Source organism: Halichoerus grypus, chromosome 3, assembly GCF_964656455.1.
Source record: "Halichoerus grypus chromosome 3, mHalGry1.hap1.1, whole genome shotgun sequence".
NCBI classification, from domain to species: Eukaryota; Metazoa; Chordata; class Mammalia; order Carnivora; family Phocidae; genus Halichoerus; species Halichoerus grypus.
The window spans coordinates 130553354-130568166 of NC_135714.1; the positions used below are offsets into that span (position 1 = coordinate 130553354).

Genomic DNA, 14813 nt, shown 5'->3' on the forward strand with positions numbered 1-14813 from the left:
CGTTTATGGTCGTGCACATGCTAGTATGTGCTACCAGAGGCTCTTCTACATGGGAGGTAAGAGCACAGGGTCAGATGGCCAGAGCTTGAATCAGGGCTCAGCCACTTCCTTGCTGGGTGACCTTGGGCAAGGGCACCTTTCTTGGCCTAAGTTTTCTGTCTTCCTCTCACCTGCAAAACATACATAATAATGCCATGCACTTTATAGGGTTGTTATAAAGAATAAGTGAGGGGCGCCTGGGTGGCTCAGTCGGTTAAGTGTCTGCCTTCGGCTCAGTTCATGATCCCAGGGTCCTGGGATCGAGTCCCACGTCGGGCTCCCTGCTCCTCAGAAAGCCTGCTTCTCCCTCTCCCTCTCCCTGCCGCTCCCCTTCCTTGTGCTCTCTCTCTTTCTGTCAAATAAATAAATAAAATCTTTAAAAAAAAAAAAAGAATAAGTCACGCTACCGGCCTGACATACAAACCCATGACCATAGGTTCTTCTGATTTTGCAGATTCTATGCAAGCAAATGTTTGTCGGTTCAACACAGGCTTCAACACAGCTTCAAACATCCAAAGGCTTTCAGAAACCATCTTCCAAAAGCACACTTTCCGTTTCCGAGGAGAAAGTACTTACAGGGGGTCTGTGGAGAACACCCTACGAGCCTTTGGAAGGCTTAGCATGTGCCACCATCCACCAACCCGAACTGTTCCCTGCGGGCACCAAAGAGCCCGGGAGCTCACAGGCGGTGCTCGCTGCTCAGCTCAGCGCTGGGACCAGTGAGCAGGGCACGGGGCCTGCCACACAAGATGCCCCCAAAGCAGACCCCAGTTGCTGCAGCTGTGGGGCACTGGGTCATGCCTAGTGTCGCACTCCCACATGCCTGTTTTCCCTGGGAGGAAGTCCGCGCCCCGGGATCTGGCCCCCAGCTGAGCCTGGAGGCATTCTCTCTCGCTCGCTCATCCCTTCATTTAGTTAGACGTGTTCCCTGCTGTCATCTCTGCGAACTGATCAAGGAAGCCCGGGCGTGTTTAACGCTGGCAAATCCTAGAGTTTCCAGTGAAAAATACCTTGGCAAACTGCCCCACGATTGCAACAAATAAACTCAGGGGTCCTGCCTCAAACCTCTGTGCCTGCCTCCGTGTTAATTCTGGCGGCTCCGGCGTCTGGCCGGTGACAGTGGCATTAGCCAGCAATTTTTCTCCAAGTGTTACAGAGATATTTTAAGCATGTGGGACAGCTTCCCCAAAAGCCTTTATAGTGACAGGCCTACAAACTGTAAAAACAAATTGAACTGATGACAAAGCATCATCTTACGATTTTTAAGAAAGTGTTTAATTGGAACACCAGCAGCGAAACGAGGACAGAGGCCACTCTGAACACCTCGTTTCCTAACTGCGCCCGGGTCGCAGGTGGGAGCAGATCAGCCTTGTTTGGTCTCCTGACCAGTTTATCTTCTAGCGCTCCCTCCGTGTGACCACGGCCAATGTTTCCTAGCTCCGAAGATGGCAATAAACCCGCATCAAACCTTTCTCGTGTCAGGATGCTCCGTAACTTGGGGCAACGCCGAGCTCAGTATAGCACAAAGTCACGTAACAATTCGATCACGCTCCCTTTCTCTTCATCAGTATAACCTCCCTTCTCCTTCCCGAAAGGGGCCTGGCCCACGCGGGGGAATTATAGAGGTCACACATCTGGCTAACATCACAGCCGGGCCTAAAATTCATCCAACACACATAGATCATGCCCACGGCAGACATAATCTGGGCCACTCTTCAAGCAATGCCGTGGTTTATTAAATTTAATACATCTTCCCTCACCACCACATGCACACGCACGCACGCATGCACGCGCACACACACACCTGCATTTCAACAATGTTGAGGTTATCATCCTGCAGGATTATAAGAGGTTACTTTGTGCCCCTCATATGTTACTTTGTATCCCTCATAAAACAGAGCTCAGATTTGAGGGAAACCAGTTGCCACTCAACATACTTCCTATTGAATACTTGCTGCGTTTTAAAGGACTTTTGAGAGACTAGAAAGGAAAAAAGGAAAGAAACTCATAAAGAAAATAACCAGAAGTGGCCACAGAGATTTACTTGAGTGGAAAGGCCAAAACAGTTCACCGAACCTGCTGTTTTCTCACAATTAATGGTTCAGTCTTGTCAATGACTACACGAGGTGATGGATACGTCATCCACCAGATACTGTCATGTATTAGCCTCATGGTGGCTGCCTTCCTTGCTGCTGAGTGTCCCTTCTATTTTTTAATCTCTAATTTGCCTTTTAATTTGTGGAATATCTCTTATCTTAACCAATTAATAAAAGTAAATGAAAATATAGTTTTAAAAGATACATTGAGTTTTATCATAAACTTGTTGTGTAAATTGGACAAGTCACTTAACCTCTCTGATTCCAGGTTTACTCATACAGATTATTTCATTTTAACTGGTTGAACTGGCATGATGTAGACCATGCCAGGCACATACTGGGTGTTCAGTAAATATATTTTGTAAAACTACATCAACAATCATACTTTTCAAAAAAAAGAAAAAAAGACAGAGAAGAGCAGAAACAGGAAGAAATTCACAAAATTCTTTATTAAACTAACCTGGATTTTCCTGAGAAATATTGAAGTGATCCATTTTTATGTCATTGAGCTCAGACATGAATCATAAAGTAAACAATAGAATTATTACAAAACCAGAACAGGTATGCTGTTATTTACCCCGACTAGCTAACTTCCTAGGTGATAGTACTAGGCTTCTGGTATGTATAAAATGCTGTATAAATGTCTTATTATTTTTTGTTATAAATGTGTTTTCAAAATTCTAAGTCCATTTGGATGGAACCAAATCGATTTTTCCCCTTGTCTTCCCCAATGCTATTTCTCAATATAAACTCATCACTGCAGCCAATTGGCATAAAGGGAAAGAAGATGGACCCTTGGCTAATATTTGTGATTCCTTTTCTGTTGTTATTCACCTAAGCTTGCAGAGACAGAAACACCGCACTTGCAGGAAATTGTCCAACTATAAAGGCCTCGGGAAGAAGGGACAGGCTGGCTAGACCTTAAGCACTGTGATGAAAGGGATTCTATCCTTCATGTGGTTACAACTATCTAGCAGCATTCAGGAAGGTACTGGAAGGGTTGGGGTAGACAATAAGGGAATGCATTCTTTACCGAGAATTTAAACAATAATAAAACCAACTCAACAGATCTGCTTTCTGTTATCACCAAGTGCTGGCAAAGCTTAACAATGCCACTGATGAGATTCTCTTCAACTCCAGGGCAGACCTCTCCCCAGCTCCCACTGCCCCGCCATACCCCCTGGACACTATTCCACCAACACTACTCTTCCACCACTACTCTCACAATGCCTCACCCGTAGCAGACAAGAATTGGGGGAAAATGCTAAGGTAGGAAATAACATCAAACTCCCCCTCCTCCACAATTCCTTTGTTATCTTTCCTTATTGATTTTCTAAAAACATGAAAACCATAGTATAAACTTCCCAGAGTGCTTTGTATGTCTCTGGCCCTTATGAAAGTCCTGTGCTAAATGTTAGATTCCATAGCATAAAGGAAAATGTCCATTCCATGAGGACAAGGCAAAGTAATGAACAATGGCTGGCCAATGGGATATGCGGGAAAAGACCTGAAAGACCTGAGACTATGGACCCTAATGAGAAAAGTCTTCACACCCGGTGCGGTGCATTAAGGGTAGGGTGGTGACCAGATTGAGTCCTTTTTCCAGAAGCACATGGACTTTATATATAACAGAGGTTCCATGTCAGGGTGTCTTTCTAGCATCAAGAAGGATTGAACCCTTTAAATGGGTTCTGGAAGTCTTAATGTAGCAAGAGGATCGAGACGTGTGTTTTCTACTAAGCTCACTCTCCAGTGACTGTTATGTACTTTCTGAAGCATTGCGTTCCCCTGCACACTACTTGAATGGTAGAGGAAGGATGAGTCGCAGACGTAAAAGCCAATGGGGAACTTTGGGGATAATGATGTGTCAACGTATGTTAGCTGATTGTAACCAATGTACCCCTCTGGTGTGGGACACCAATAGTCTAGGAGGCTGTGCGTGTGTGGGGGTTGGGAGTATATGGGAACTCTCTGTAATTTCTGCTCATTTTGCTGTACACCTGAAACTGCTCTAAAATAGAAAGCTTTTTTTTTTAATGCCCCACCCACTAATATGGATGTGCCTGGGCCCTTGGACACGGGCTCCTTAGCCCAAGAGGCAGTGAACTTATGTATATCAATTTTAAGTCACTAATAATAATACCAGGGATGTCTGGGTGGCTCAGTGGGTTAAGTGTCTGCCTTTGGCTCAGGTCATGATCTTGGGGTCCTGGGATCCAGTCCCATGCCAGGCTCCTGCTCAGCGGGGAGCCCACTTCCATCTCTGCCTGCCGCTCCCCCTGCTCGTGCTCTCTCTCTCTCTCTCTTTCTCTCTGACAAATAAATAAATAAAACCTTTAAAAATAATAATAATACCAATACTTCTTGAGAGTTTACTCTGTGGCAGGCTTTGTTCCAAGTGCTTTGTATCTTTCTGAGTTTTTAGTGACTAAAAACTAGATTTGCTTTACAATCTTGTACTGCTCTCTGAGTAATCAGAAAGTACCTATAGTACCAAAGCCTTGGGACTTGCCACTGTTGGTTCCATAAGCCGGTGCCGGCTTCACTGAGAGGGAACGGGGTGAAGCCAGACTGTCATCCTGTGAATTGAAGCCAGATTGTTCTGGACCAATGCAGGAATGTGGACATGCACCTTAAAAACAATAGTTTAGCATAAAGCAGCCCTCCAAATACATTAAGCCTTTTTGTCTTACAGGCAGAAGTGAGCTCGAGCTTATTACAAAGACTAACCTTTCAATATTTCAGAAAATGTGATTTCTAAGATGCTTTCACAACCATACAATCCTCTAACATTCAGTTTCTTCTATGTTGCCAATAATTTCAAAGATCAAGAGGCAGGTACATAAAAACCACGATGTTTCGTATCAGTTGAGGGTGCTGGTCAGAGATACACTAACAAGGTATTTATAGGGTTTCGGTGGTGATGTGGGTGAGCCCCACACTGAACATACACAATGACTCAATTTTAGGTAAGATTAAAATGTGGAGAGAATACTCCTTTGTAATTTCCTTTGTGATACTCCCCCTAACATTTTCTTTTCTTTCGTCTGCTTGTTAATATCTGGCATCTCATTTAAATAGTATAGAATCTTTTCTGAGCCAGTGATGAATTTTTAACATGCAGATACCTGGAGAGATAATAATGACTGAAATCTTCAATACGAAGTGAATTTCCACGTCAAAGCTGAGGATTGCCTCAGTAAGACTGTGGGGGCCTGATGGGTGAGATGTGGGGTGACCACCTCTCAGATGAGGTTGAGGGAAAGGTGCAGAATAAGGGTTCAGAAGACAAACATCTGACTGCCTCACTATCGACTATCAGTCTTCCCCTGTGATGCTCCAGCCTCAGGGACTGCCCAGTGACAAGTGACTGCATTCTGGAAACATTTAAGATGACTGGCACAGGAACTTTGGTTAACATGGAGGGAGAGAAGACAGGTGGTGTTTATCCTGCTCTGAAAGTTTCTTCTATTTATTCCCACAGAAGTGTAAAGTCTCAGTCACAGGCTCAGTCACGTTCTCTGCTCCCCGATCTCCTCTGAGTCACCCCTACCAACAACTTGGCGCCCCCCAAATCACAGTGCGGCCGTGTGGGACAAGTCCCCGAGCTGCTGCATCATCAATCCTTTCTCCTGTGACACTTCTCGCGTCCTGACCAAACAATTCTCTGATCAAAAACACCCCAAACCTGGTCATTTCCCTCCTCACAAAAGAGAACATTTAAACAAGATTATGGTGTGCTGAATAACGCCAAGCCCTAGACGCCAAAATCTTCTATCAGGCAGAGCCACCTAGTGGTAGGATGGAATATGTTTATCAAATTCTCATTTAATTTCTCTCCTATAACAAACAATCCAATCCAGGTGGGGTTTTGTTTTTTTTTGTTTTTTTTAATATGTTCATTTTGCTCACTCTTATTTACAGTTATCCCCTTTAAGATGGCCACTTCCATCTGTTTTCCTTACCAAGCATCTCTTCATCCAAGCTAAATAAACCTCTAGTTTGTTATAATCACAGTTTTATGACTAAAATGGAAGCCGACACAACAGTGTCTCTTTAGAAGTGCAAGAAAAATGCCAATACTAATTTACTTCTAAAGATGGAGTCACTAGGATATTTACTTTACATTTTCCTCTTTGCCATAACTCACACTTTTTTTTCTCCACATGACACACACATATACCCATGTAAATTGTCACATGAAATCTACAGGCACAGAGACGATAAGCAAAAGGGCTCTACCGTGGTCTCCCCTCTCCTCCCCCACACACCTCTCATCAATAGCGGAAACTAGAAGTACCTTGGGTTGTGGTTTGATTCTTTTTCTTCCTTTAAAGTAGGTAAACATTCACAGTCCGCTAGGACAGAAAAAAAGCAAACTCATTGTTAGTCACCAAAATTCTATTTTCTATCCACAAAACTCTTACATTTGAGCATCACATTTCCCTGATCTGTATGGTTACTTGTGCAGAAATGGCCTCACTAGGGAGTTCCAGAGGTTTAAAGATTAATGATGGCAAGGCTCTTGAAATGGAAAAAGCATCAGAAGCACAGATACAAGACTTCAACATGCCTCTGGCCCTGTTGGAAAGAGCACAATTCATCACTGCTTGGTTATTCAGTCCCTGAAGAACCACACTGTTGCTCCAAAAGCTAGAATCTGCATGTTGCAGATTAGACACTGGAATAAAATAGCTTTACCGGAGTCCTGATGTGCCTGCAGAATGATTTCAGCCAGGATGCCCCATCAAAAAGCAGCAGATAAAGTGAGGAACAACCAACCTTCTTAAAGTCGTCAGAGTTCCCTCCTATTATGCCCCACTTATTTTTAAGGAAAAACAAAATCCATCGGCTCCATCACGTATGTGTCAAAATAACTGTTTGCTATGGTTGTTAAAAAGAAAGGCCTTTTTCCAGGTTTCTGGTTTAGTGAGTGTAATAGGATCCTGATTTTGTATTACAATGATCCCAGGCACAAAAGGAAATATGGCAAATGATTAAGAGAGGTTATCTTTGGGTGGTATATTCTTTTCTTCTTTCTACTTTTTTTTTTTTTTTGCATTTTCCAAATTCTATTATGTAGGTATATTTTATAAACTAAAAATAACAAAATGAAACTACCTCAGGATTATCTCAGTGACCCGCCCCTATCCTTAAATGTTCTACAGAGCCATTCTTTCCTCCATACTGGGCTATGAAAAATGGTTCTGTTCAAAAGTATACAAGTTCATTGAATGGTTCTAATCTTCTGGAAAGCTTATGTTGATAAGTCTCTGGTACAATAATTCTAATAATCTGACAGACCCCAGAGTATTTTTAAAAGACGAATGTGAAAAATACGAATGATATGATAATATAAATACTGGATCTTATTAATTTAATCCGAGCATTAAAATAACTTATTGACTTTTTAAGCAGAACTTTAAAAAGGAAAAAAAACAGCTACCATCATTTTTAAATCTGAACATTGATTCAATGAAAAGTAAAGAACACATACAATTACTGCCAGATATCAACAAGTTCATGGGAATATTTATACTACTACTATATTAGTGTTGTCCAATAGAACTTTCTATATGATGGAAATGTTCTAGATTTGTGCTGTATAATATAGTAGTTATGAGCCGCAAGTGGCTACTGAGCACTCAAAATGTGTCTAGAGTGACTGACGAACAAAATTTTTAACTTTATTTCATTTTTTGAAATTTTAATTTAAATAGCCACATGTGGCTAGCATCTGTTGTCCTGGACAGCACGGATCTATGTAAACTATATGTGGTAAAGTTTTATACCATATACAGATTAAAATCGTAGATCTCTAGATGCTACCATATTTAAGGTAATGCCCGATGCTAACCTTTTCCAGATAATCTGGACCTGAAGACTTCCTTGTTTGAAAAAAGACCATTGGCTTCTTTGAAAAGCTTGTACAAGAATAAACACCAAGGGCACCAAGTGATGGCCTAATCAAATGGAGTCTTTAACGATGGTCAGCCCCAGGTTCACGGCCTGCGTGCTCCAGATCTAATGTGGCTTGGGCTCACCCTGACACACTCCAGGATTTACGGGGTATTTCTGAAACTCTGACAGTCTTCTCATACTAGAGAAGACAGAAAAAGAACTTTAGGTGACCGTACCATTTCTATTCATGCTGTTCATCCACTTGTCAAGCTCTTCCATTTCGATTTCCATAACAGAGGGCGTGTCTTCCTCAAAAATGGGGCTAGAGAGAGAGCAAAAACCATGTTAAAACAAAAAGAAGTGTGTTGGGCAGAGTTTCCTTTGGGGAGAGGCTGGAATGCTGAGTGGGAGAAAGGTGAACTTGAGGTCGCGTGTGACACTCCAGGGCAGATGGGGGGGTTTGCCCTATTCACACGTACCAAACTCTAAAAGGAGGAAAGGCCAGAACTAAAATAAACCTTCCTCTATCGCTGATCCAAAGACGGAGGGCACGCAGCTCAAGGGGAGCCCAGGAGACCCTGACTGCCCCCCAGAAGGTACAACGTTGAGCCAACAGGCTTCCACCGTGAGGATCCTCTGGGGAGTTGCCCTGTTGAGCTAAAATGCTAAAATTAAGCCTTGCTTAATTTCATTTCCCTTTCTTTGAGGTTTCTGATCTGTGCCCCAGGTCAAGAGGCCACTGTGAACAGGTTGCTTTCCTCACTTCTCCTTTCAATTCCCAGGCTTTTCTGTCATGGAGAAATAGAGCCCTTGCTTTCAGAAACCCACCGCACTCACTTCTCAGGGCTCAGAGCCCACAGTTATGGGAGAGAAGGCCCTGGTTAATGTAAATGGGGTTGGGGAGGAGGACCACCAGCTCTGAACCACAGTATGGGCGTGACACCGTGGAGAGGAAGTGAGCCAAGTGTCTAAACAAGCAAGGTTGCTAGGGGGAAAGCGGGGGCGGGGGTGGTGACAGGGCCCCAGAACAATCTTCTGGTGGAATCTTGTTCTCTCTCTCTCTCCCTCCCTTCCCTCCCTCCCTCTCCCTATCTTTCCCCTCCTTCTCCTCCCTCCCTCTCTCTCTCCCTGCACCACCCTTCCTTCCTCTCCGCCTCCATTCCTTTTCTCCCTCCCACCCCACCATGGTTCTGCCGCATGAACTTTAGGCTTCTACCAGGGCTCTCCTCCTTTAATACCAGGGAACATATCTCTCCTGGTGATAAAATGTTTAACCAGAGTAAACAAACCGATGTCCTTGAAATACACCCAGTGTCAGAATATTGAACTACGATGCATTTGGAACTGGTAGTAATCAAAAAGATTTAGTTTTTTCTAAAGAGGACCCTGTTCTTCACCCAGACTCCCCACTGAATTGAGGTTGGGGGCCTAGCAAGCATCCCTGTAGGCTGCTCAGGGCCCTCTCCCAGGGCCCAGGAAGCAAGAGGCCCCTCAAGGGTCCCTCAAGGGTATCAGAACAAAAACCCATAAAAAGCAGATGGCTTTCTAATCTGCTCCTCTCCCTGATATCCTTGTCCTCACTGAGCTGGGTCAGAGGTAGTGGGGACTTACACTTTGTTGTTTTCACTTCCCAGTTCACCTAAAGAGAAAAAAAAATAAAGGCCATGTTAGCTTTCACTGTCCATAACAACTTTTTAGTTCAACAACAGCTGAAATCTCCTTTACAAACACAAGAGATGACTTCAAATCGCATTTTTAAGGGAGCAATAATTAACCTTAATCTGGTCTTAATTGAGGTCTTAATCTGGATGGTCCAACGCGGATCAAATTCACACCCAGTTTTGGACTTCGTAATATCGTAAAATCGAAGCTCTGAGCAAACCTGCTCTGTGTTGCTGTGGTTGAGGTGAGAACCAGGTAACAGACTGTCAAATGCCCATCAGACTCCAGATGAACGTGTGGCAAGAATCAAGGCGCATTGCCCCAGCTCCAGCTCCGTTTTGTTTGGCAGGGGAACCAATGCATCCAGAGAAAGAGGCAGTCATGTCATGTGAGTGGATAACATAGGCCCCCAGCACCTTCTATGATGTGAAAACCATCAAGAAGCAAACCACTTTGCAGAGGTCCACCGAATAGTCAGATGCTCCCGATCCTTGGCAAGCAGAGGTCTCTTTTCGCCAGGCCTGCAGAAATGCAGGTCCCCATCGAGGAAACACAGCCAGCAGGCCCCGGGAACTGAGCTCCTGGAAGCTGGGAGCCGCTGTCATTTCCTGAGGGTTGGCAAGCTTTCACGGCCTTGCTGATCCAGGAAAGCTAGGCACAGATGGAAGTTTCGTGCCATTACTGCCTACCTCCCAGGGCCTCTGGGTTATGTCTTTCTGGCCCCTGGTAGGAATCTGAAGCTCCCTGCAGGTACCTGATCCTCAGACACTTGGACTGGGGAAAGGGGAGTATATTCACTTTATATTTTTTATATAATTTTAATCTCAAATTGACATGCTATTTCCTTAAGGGGTTTTACTATAAATAAAGTCCCTACACATTGAGCCTCCCCTACAGGTGACCCATAAAGATCCCCCTGTTTTGTCACTTCCCCCCCTTTTCCTCCCCCTCTTTTCCTGCTTAGTAACACCCCCCCACACACACACCCACACTAATTTCTCAGAGAACAAGTGGCCCCACAGCCCCACCGTAGAAGGCATGGATTTATCTTTATAATTTGAGTGCCCGCAGGCTTTGTGGAGAGCAAAAGCTAACCCTGCATGCAGATGATGGAAAAGTTTAAAAACCCATTACAAAAGTGCTCCAGATGCACCAAATGCGAAGCTCCTGTAATCAGTATTCAAACAGAGCAAAAAGCCTTCTGTGGCCTCGTCTCTCCTGCTCCGAGACCATTACCCCGGCCCAGCCACCATGGCAACAGAAAAACATCTGGGAGAGCTCACCAGAGCCGAGCATTAAGCCAGGAGGGAGACCAATTACATGTCCCCAGCAATCAGGCCCTGCCCGCACCTCTCCACCTGGCCTCTATCTCTTTATTAATAGCCATCTACTCCCTTTGCAACCGGAGGGCAAATGTACCTCTTACACTACCCCCCACCTGCACTTGATTCCATTTTCCCTCCTACAGTCCTTCCATGTCATACCCTCCTCCCCACTTTGTCCTCTGCCTCCAGCACCCAGTTACACCCACTTAGCACGCCCATGCCCCCACTGTCAGCCACTCTCCTCTGTGCACCTCCGGTGGTGGGGTGGTGGGTGGTGGGATTGCTGGGCTGCGCGGGTGGGGGGGGCGGGGGGCGTGGACCCCCACAGGGGACCGGCTGGCTTAGCTTTTCTTTTCCGTGCGGAACCCTGAGCAAGAGAGAGTCTCTCTGGAGATGTTCTGAGCTGAGCCAGGCTTCACATCGCCACAGCCTGGTTAAAGGGATGCCTGCAGCTAGCACAGAGACACAGCCCGTCGAGACCCTTAATAAATGTTAAATAAGAACAGCTACAAATGTAACTCCCGGAGGTCTAGGAAGAAGGGCAATAGAACAGCAAATTACTGCCCAGCACTTCCCTTCTCCTGGACTTGAAATGGACAAGCCCAAAGGAAAAAATGTGATCGAGGGTCAGAAGGGCTCTTTCTAAAGGTGTTGGCCGGGTCCTCCCCAGTCATCAAATGTGCAGGCTTACTTCCTGCTGGAGAAGAACACACCAGGCACTATTCACGTGGGGGGGAGAAACCAATGTGTCTGTTTCTAACTTTCTGAGGCGACATCATCCATGCCCTCCCACAAAACATCATTTTGGATGCTTTCCAAGCAAAATGCTGGTCTGACCCAGCGTGACAGTTTTATTTTTCCTGGAAAAAAATATTTAAATCAAATTTTGTTAATTTGAACAGTCTCCTTTTATTTATTTTTTTTAAGACTTATTTATTTATTTTTTAGAGACCTGGGAGGGGCGGCACGCAGAGGGAGAGGGAGAGAGAATCTTAAGCAGACTCCCTGCTGAGCATGGAGCCTGACGTGGGACTCGATCTCACAACCCTAAGAGCATGACCTGAGTCAAAAATCAAGAGTCCGATGCTTAACCTGCTACGCCACCCAGGCGCCCCTCTCCTTTTATTGATCTGCGTTATAATGTTAAATATGAATGGGTGGACTTTGGCAGACAGCAGTGCTTAACTTTTCAGCATTTAGTTTGTTTGAAGAGATATCCATGTGTTAAGCAGTTAACCATCTGTATGTATATTAAAGGAAATATTCAAATAAAGCTCTATCAAAACTTGTGATAAGCAATTGTTTTGAAATTTTAAGATCTCTGTGTTGTTTCTCTTAAAGTGAGGCATATTTTAAAACAAAAAGAATGTGCCAGTTTGTATTAAGGATAAGTTTCGAATTTGTTTTTATCTCTGAGAATAGGTAGGTGTTCTTTTAAAAAAGTACTAACGCGGGCGCCTGGGTGGCTCAGTTGGTTAAGCGACTGCCTTCGGCTCAGGTCATGATCCTGGAGTCCCGGGATCGAGTCCCGCATCAGGCTCCCTGCTCGGCAGGGAGTCTGCTTCTCCCTCTGACCGTACCCCCTCTCATGCTCTCTCTCTCATTCTCTCTCTCAAATAAATAAATAAAATCTTTAAAAAAATAAAAAAGTACTAACGCTGTTTCATTAACTCGTTCATTCAACCACATGTATTGAGCAGCTGATATATATTGGGCTAGACACTGTGTCAGGTCAAAGGGGCAATAATAATAAGCAGCAGCAGCTAACACAATATGCCAGCTACTCTTTTTCTGAAGTGGTTTACATAGATGAGTTCATTTACTTCTCACGATGGCTCTGCAAGCCACGTGTCAGATTTGCCCATTTCACAGATGAGGAAACTGAATCAGTGAAGTCGTAGAGCTAGGGAAAAAAGCCAACCAGCTAGTGCGGTTCCAGAGCCCATACTCTAACCTCCACATCACACCATTAAACCAGATAAGTAAGACAAGTTCTTGGTTCTCTCGGACCTTAAAGAGAACCTAACCTAGTAAGAGAGACTAAAAACAGAAAAAAGACAAGTCACCAACTTACGCAACGTAAATGCTGTACACAGTAAGTGAGAACACAGAAGAGGTGGTGATTCATTTTGCCCAGGGAGTGATTACTCAAGGCTTCATAAAAACTTCAGAACTGGGCATGGAAGAATAGGGTGGCAGTTTGCCAAGCAGACAAGAAGGAAATCCCAAACAGAAGAGTAGTGTCCACTAGGCATGTAAGCATCATAAACGTGTGTGTAAGCTAGGCTCCGGGAACAGCAAATACTTGGAGCATGGCTCCAGCAGGGTGCATGAGCCCTCTGAGAAGGAGGCCAGTTCTTGATGGTGAATGGCTTTTGACTTTGGAGATGCTCACAACGAAGTCCCACGAAAAATCCTTTTCTGTATTTAGAGCCTTGAAAGCAGGCACATTTGACCAGACACCCCCATCCTCCCCCCCCAGGTCCCATAATATCACTAGGTAAGACTGGCTGCAGGGCTATGGTTTAGGCAGGAATTTCTTACTGTCCCTGAGGTTAAGAAAATGGGGTCCAGGCAGCTCCGTTTGCTTTATCTTTTTCTTTAGCTTACAAAGGAGCTCCCATGTGACCATTGTTACTAGGTCACCCTGAAATTTCAAGCAGTGGAGAAACGTGGTTTTTTCGACTCCCTTGGAATCTATTATATTGGCTCCTGCCAAGAAAGGTGCTTCTTCCCTAGCTCACTTTCACCATACCTGCTGGCATTATGGAAAAATGACCATTTATAGCTCCTGCCGAGAGCTTAAAGGCTCTCCTGATACAAGGAGAGTGAGCCAGGCCTGCAGGCCAAGGGCATGATCTCAAAGCCAGAGGTGCCCTGTTAGTGAGTGTGAGGGACATACAGTGAGTTTTTGTATGTACATATCAATATGTAGCTCATTAAAGATGGTCCCATCCCTTGACTGATTTTTGTAATAACTAAAGGCTTCAACTTTAAAAAGTCTAATTAGAGTCATTTTTACCAGCACAAGCCAAAAGTCCTCAAGTCTGCTTTGGACTTAGAAGCACCCTGATACCTAGTATTTGTTGCTCCTAGATTTGGAACTGAATACCTGCAGAGGCATCTCTGACCTAGGGGATTCTCTATCAGATCGGTTTCAGCTTGATGCTGGGAATCTTCAGCCAACTAGGAATTTCATACAAAGGTTAGCATAGCTTTAATGAGAATAAGAACAATGCTTTACTCAGGCCTTTTCACAATCAAATCGGGCATGGAGGAGAAAACAATATCTTTGACAGAAATACACAGAATATATTATATAATATACAGAACATACAGCAGAAGAATCCTCTTCCAGTGGAGACAAGCCCAAGGTCTCAGCCTTCCCATCCCCAACCCCAAACTGACCCACCGCTTCGCCCTTTTGAACGTTTCCTCTACTTTAGGGAATGTTGCACGGACCTCTTGGCCGATATTAGACAAGGCCCTCATCTGGATTAGGCACAGAGAGGGTAGCTGTGGGTTTTAATTTTAGGCTAAAGCCATTCTCTTTTTGAAAAATAAGGGGATATTCATCATTTACTAGTTTATGTAGTCCTGGTTGCTCAACTTTAAAACCTCTCCCTTCTTTTTCCTCCCCATCACCCACTCCAGACAGGCATTAGGATCATACTCACATGTCTGTAAGCCACTCTGAGATCCTTGGCTAGAAGGCTCTGTGTAGAAGAAGCAAAAAATATTTTGTTTTACTGATTGTTCATTAACACATGAAGCGATTGTCTGGAAATGG

General features: G+C 44.4%; 1 protein-coding gene across 3 annotated transcripts in view; it reads right to left on the reverse strand.

Annotated features, from left to right (window-relative positions):
* TMEM154 (transmembrane protein 154) overlaps positions 1–14813 on the reverse strand; it is a 46743-nt gene that overhangs the window by 11885 nt on the left and 20045 nt on the right. For all 3 annotated transcript variants that reach the window (XM_078069313.1, XM_078069315.1, XM_078069314.1), the window contains exons 3-6: positions 14701–14739; positions 9648–9675; positions 8273–8358; positions 6436–6493 (exon numbers count right to left, since the gene is read on the reverse strand). In XM_078069313.1, the coding sequence (XP_077925439.1) occupies positions 6436–6493; positions 8273–8358; positions 9648–9675; positions 14701–14739 (211 nt within the window). The remainder of the gene's footprint in view (positions 1–6435; positions 6494–8272; positions 8359–9647; positions 9676–14700; positions 14740–14813) is intronic.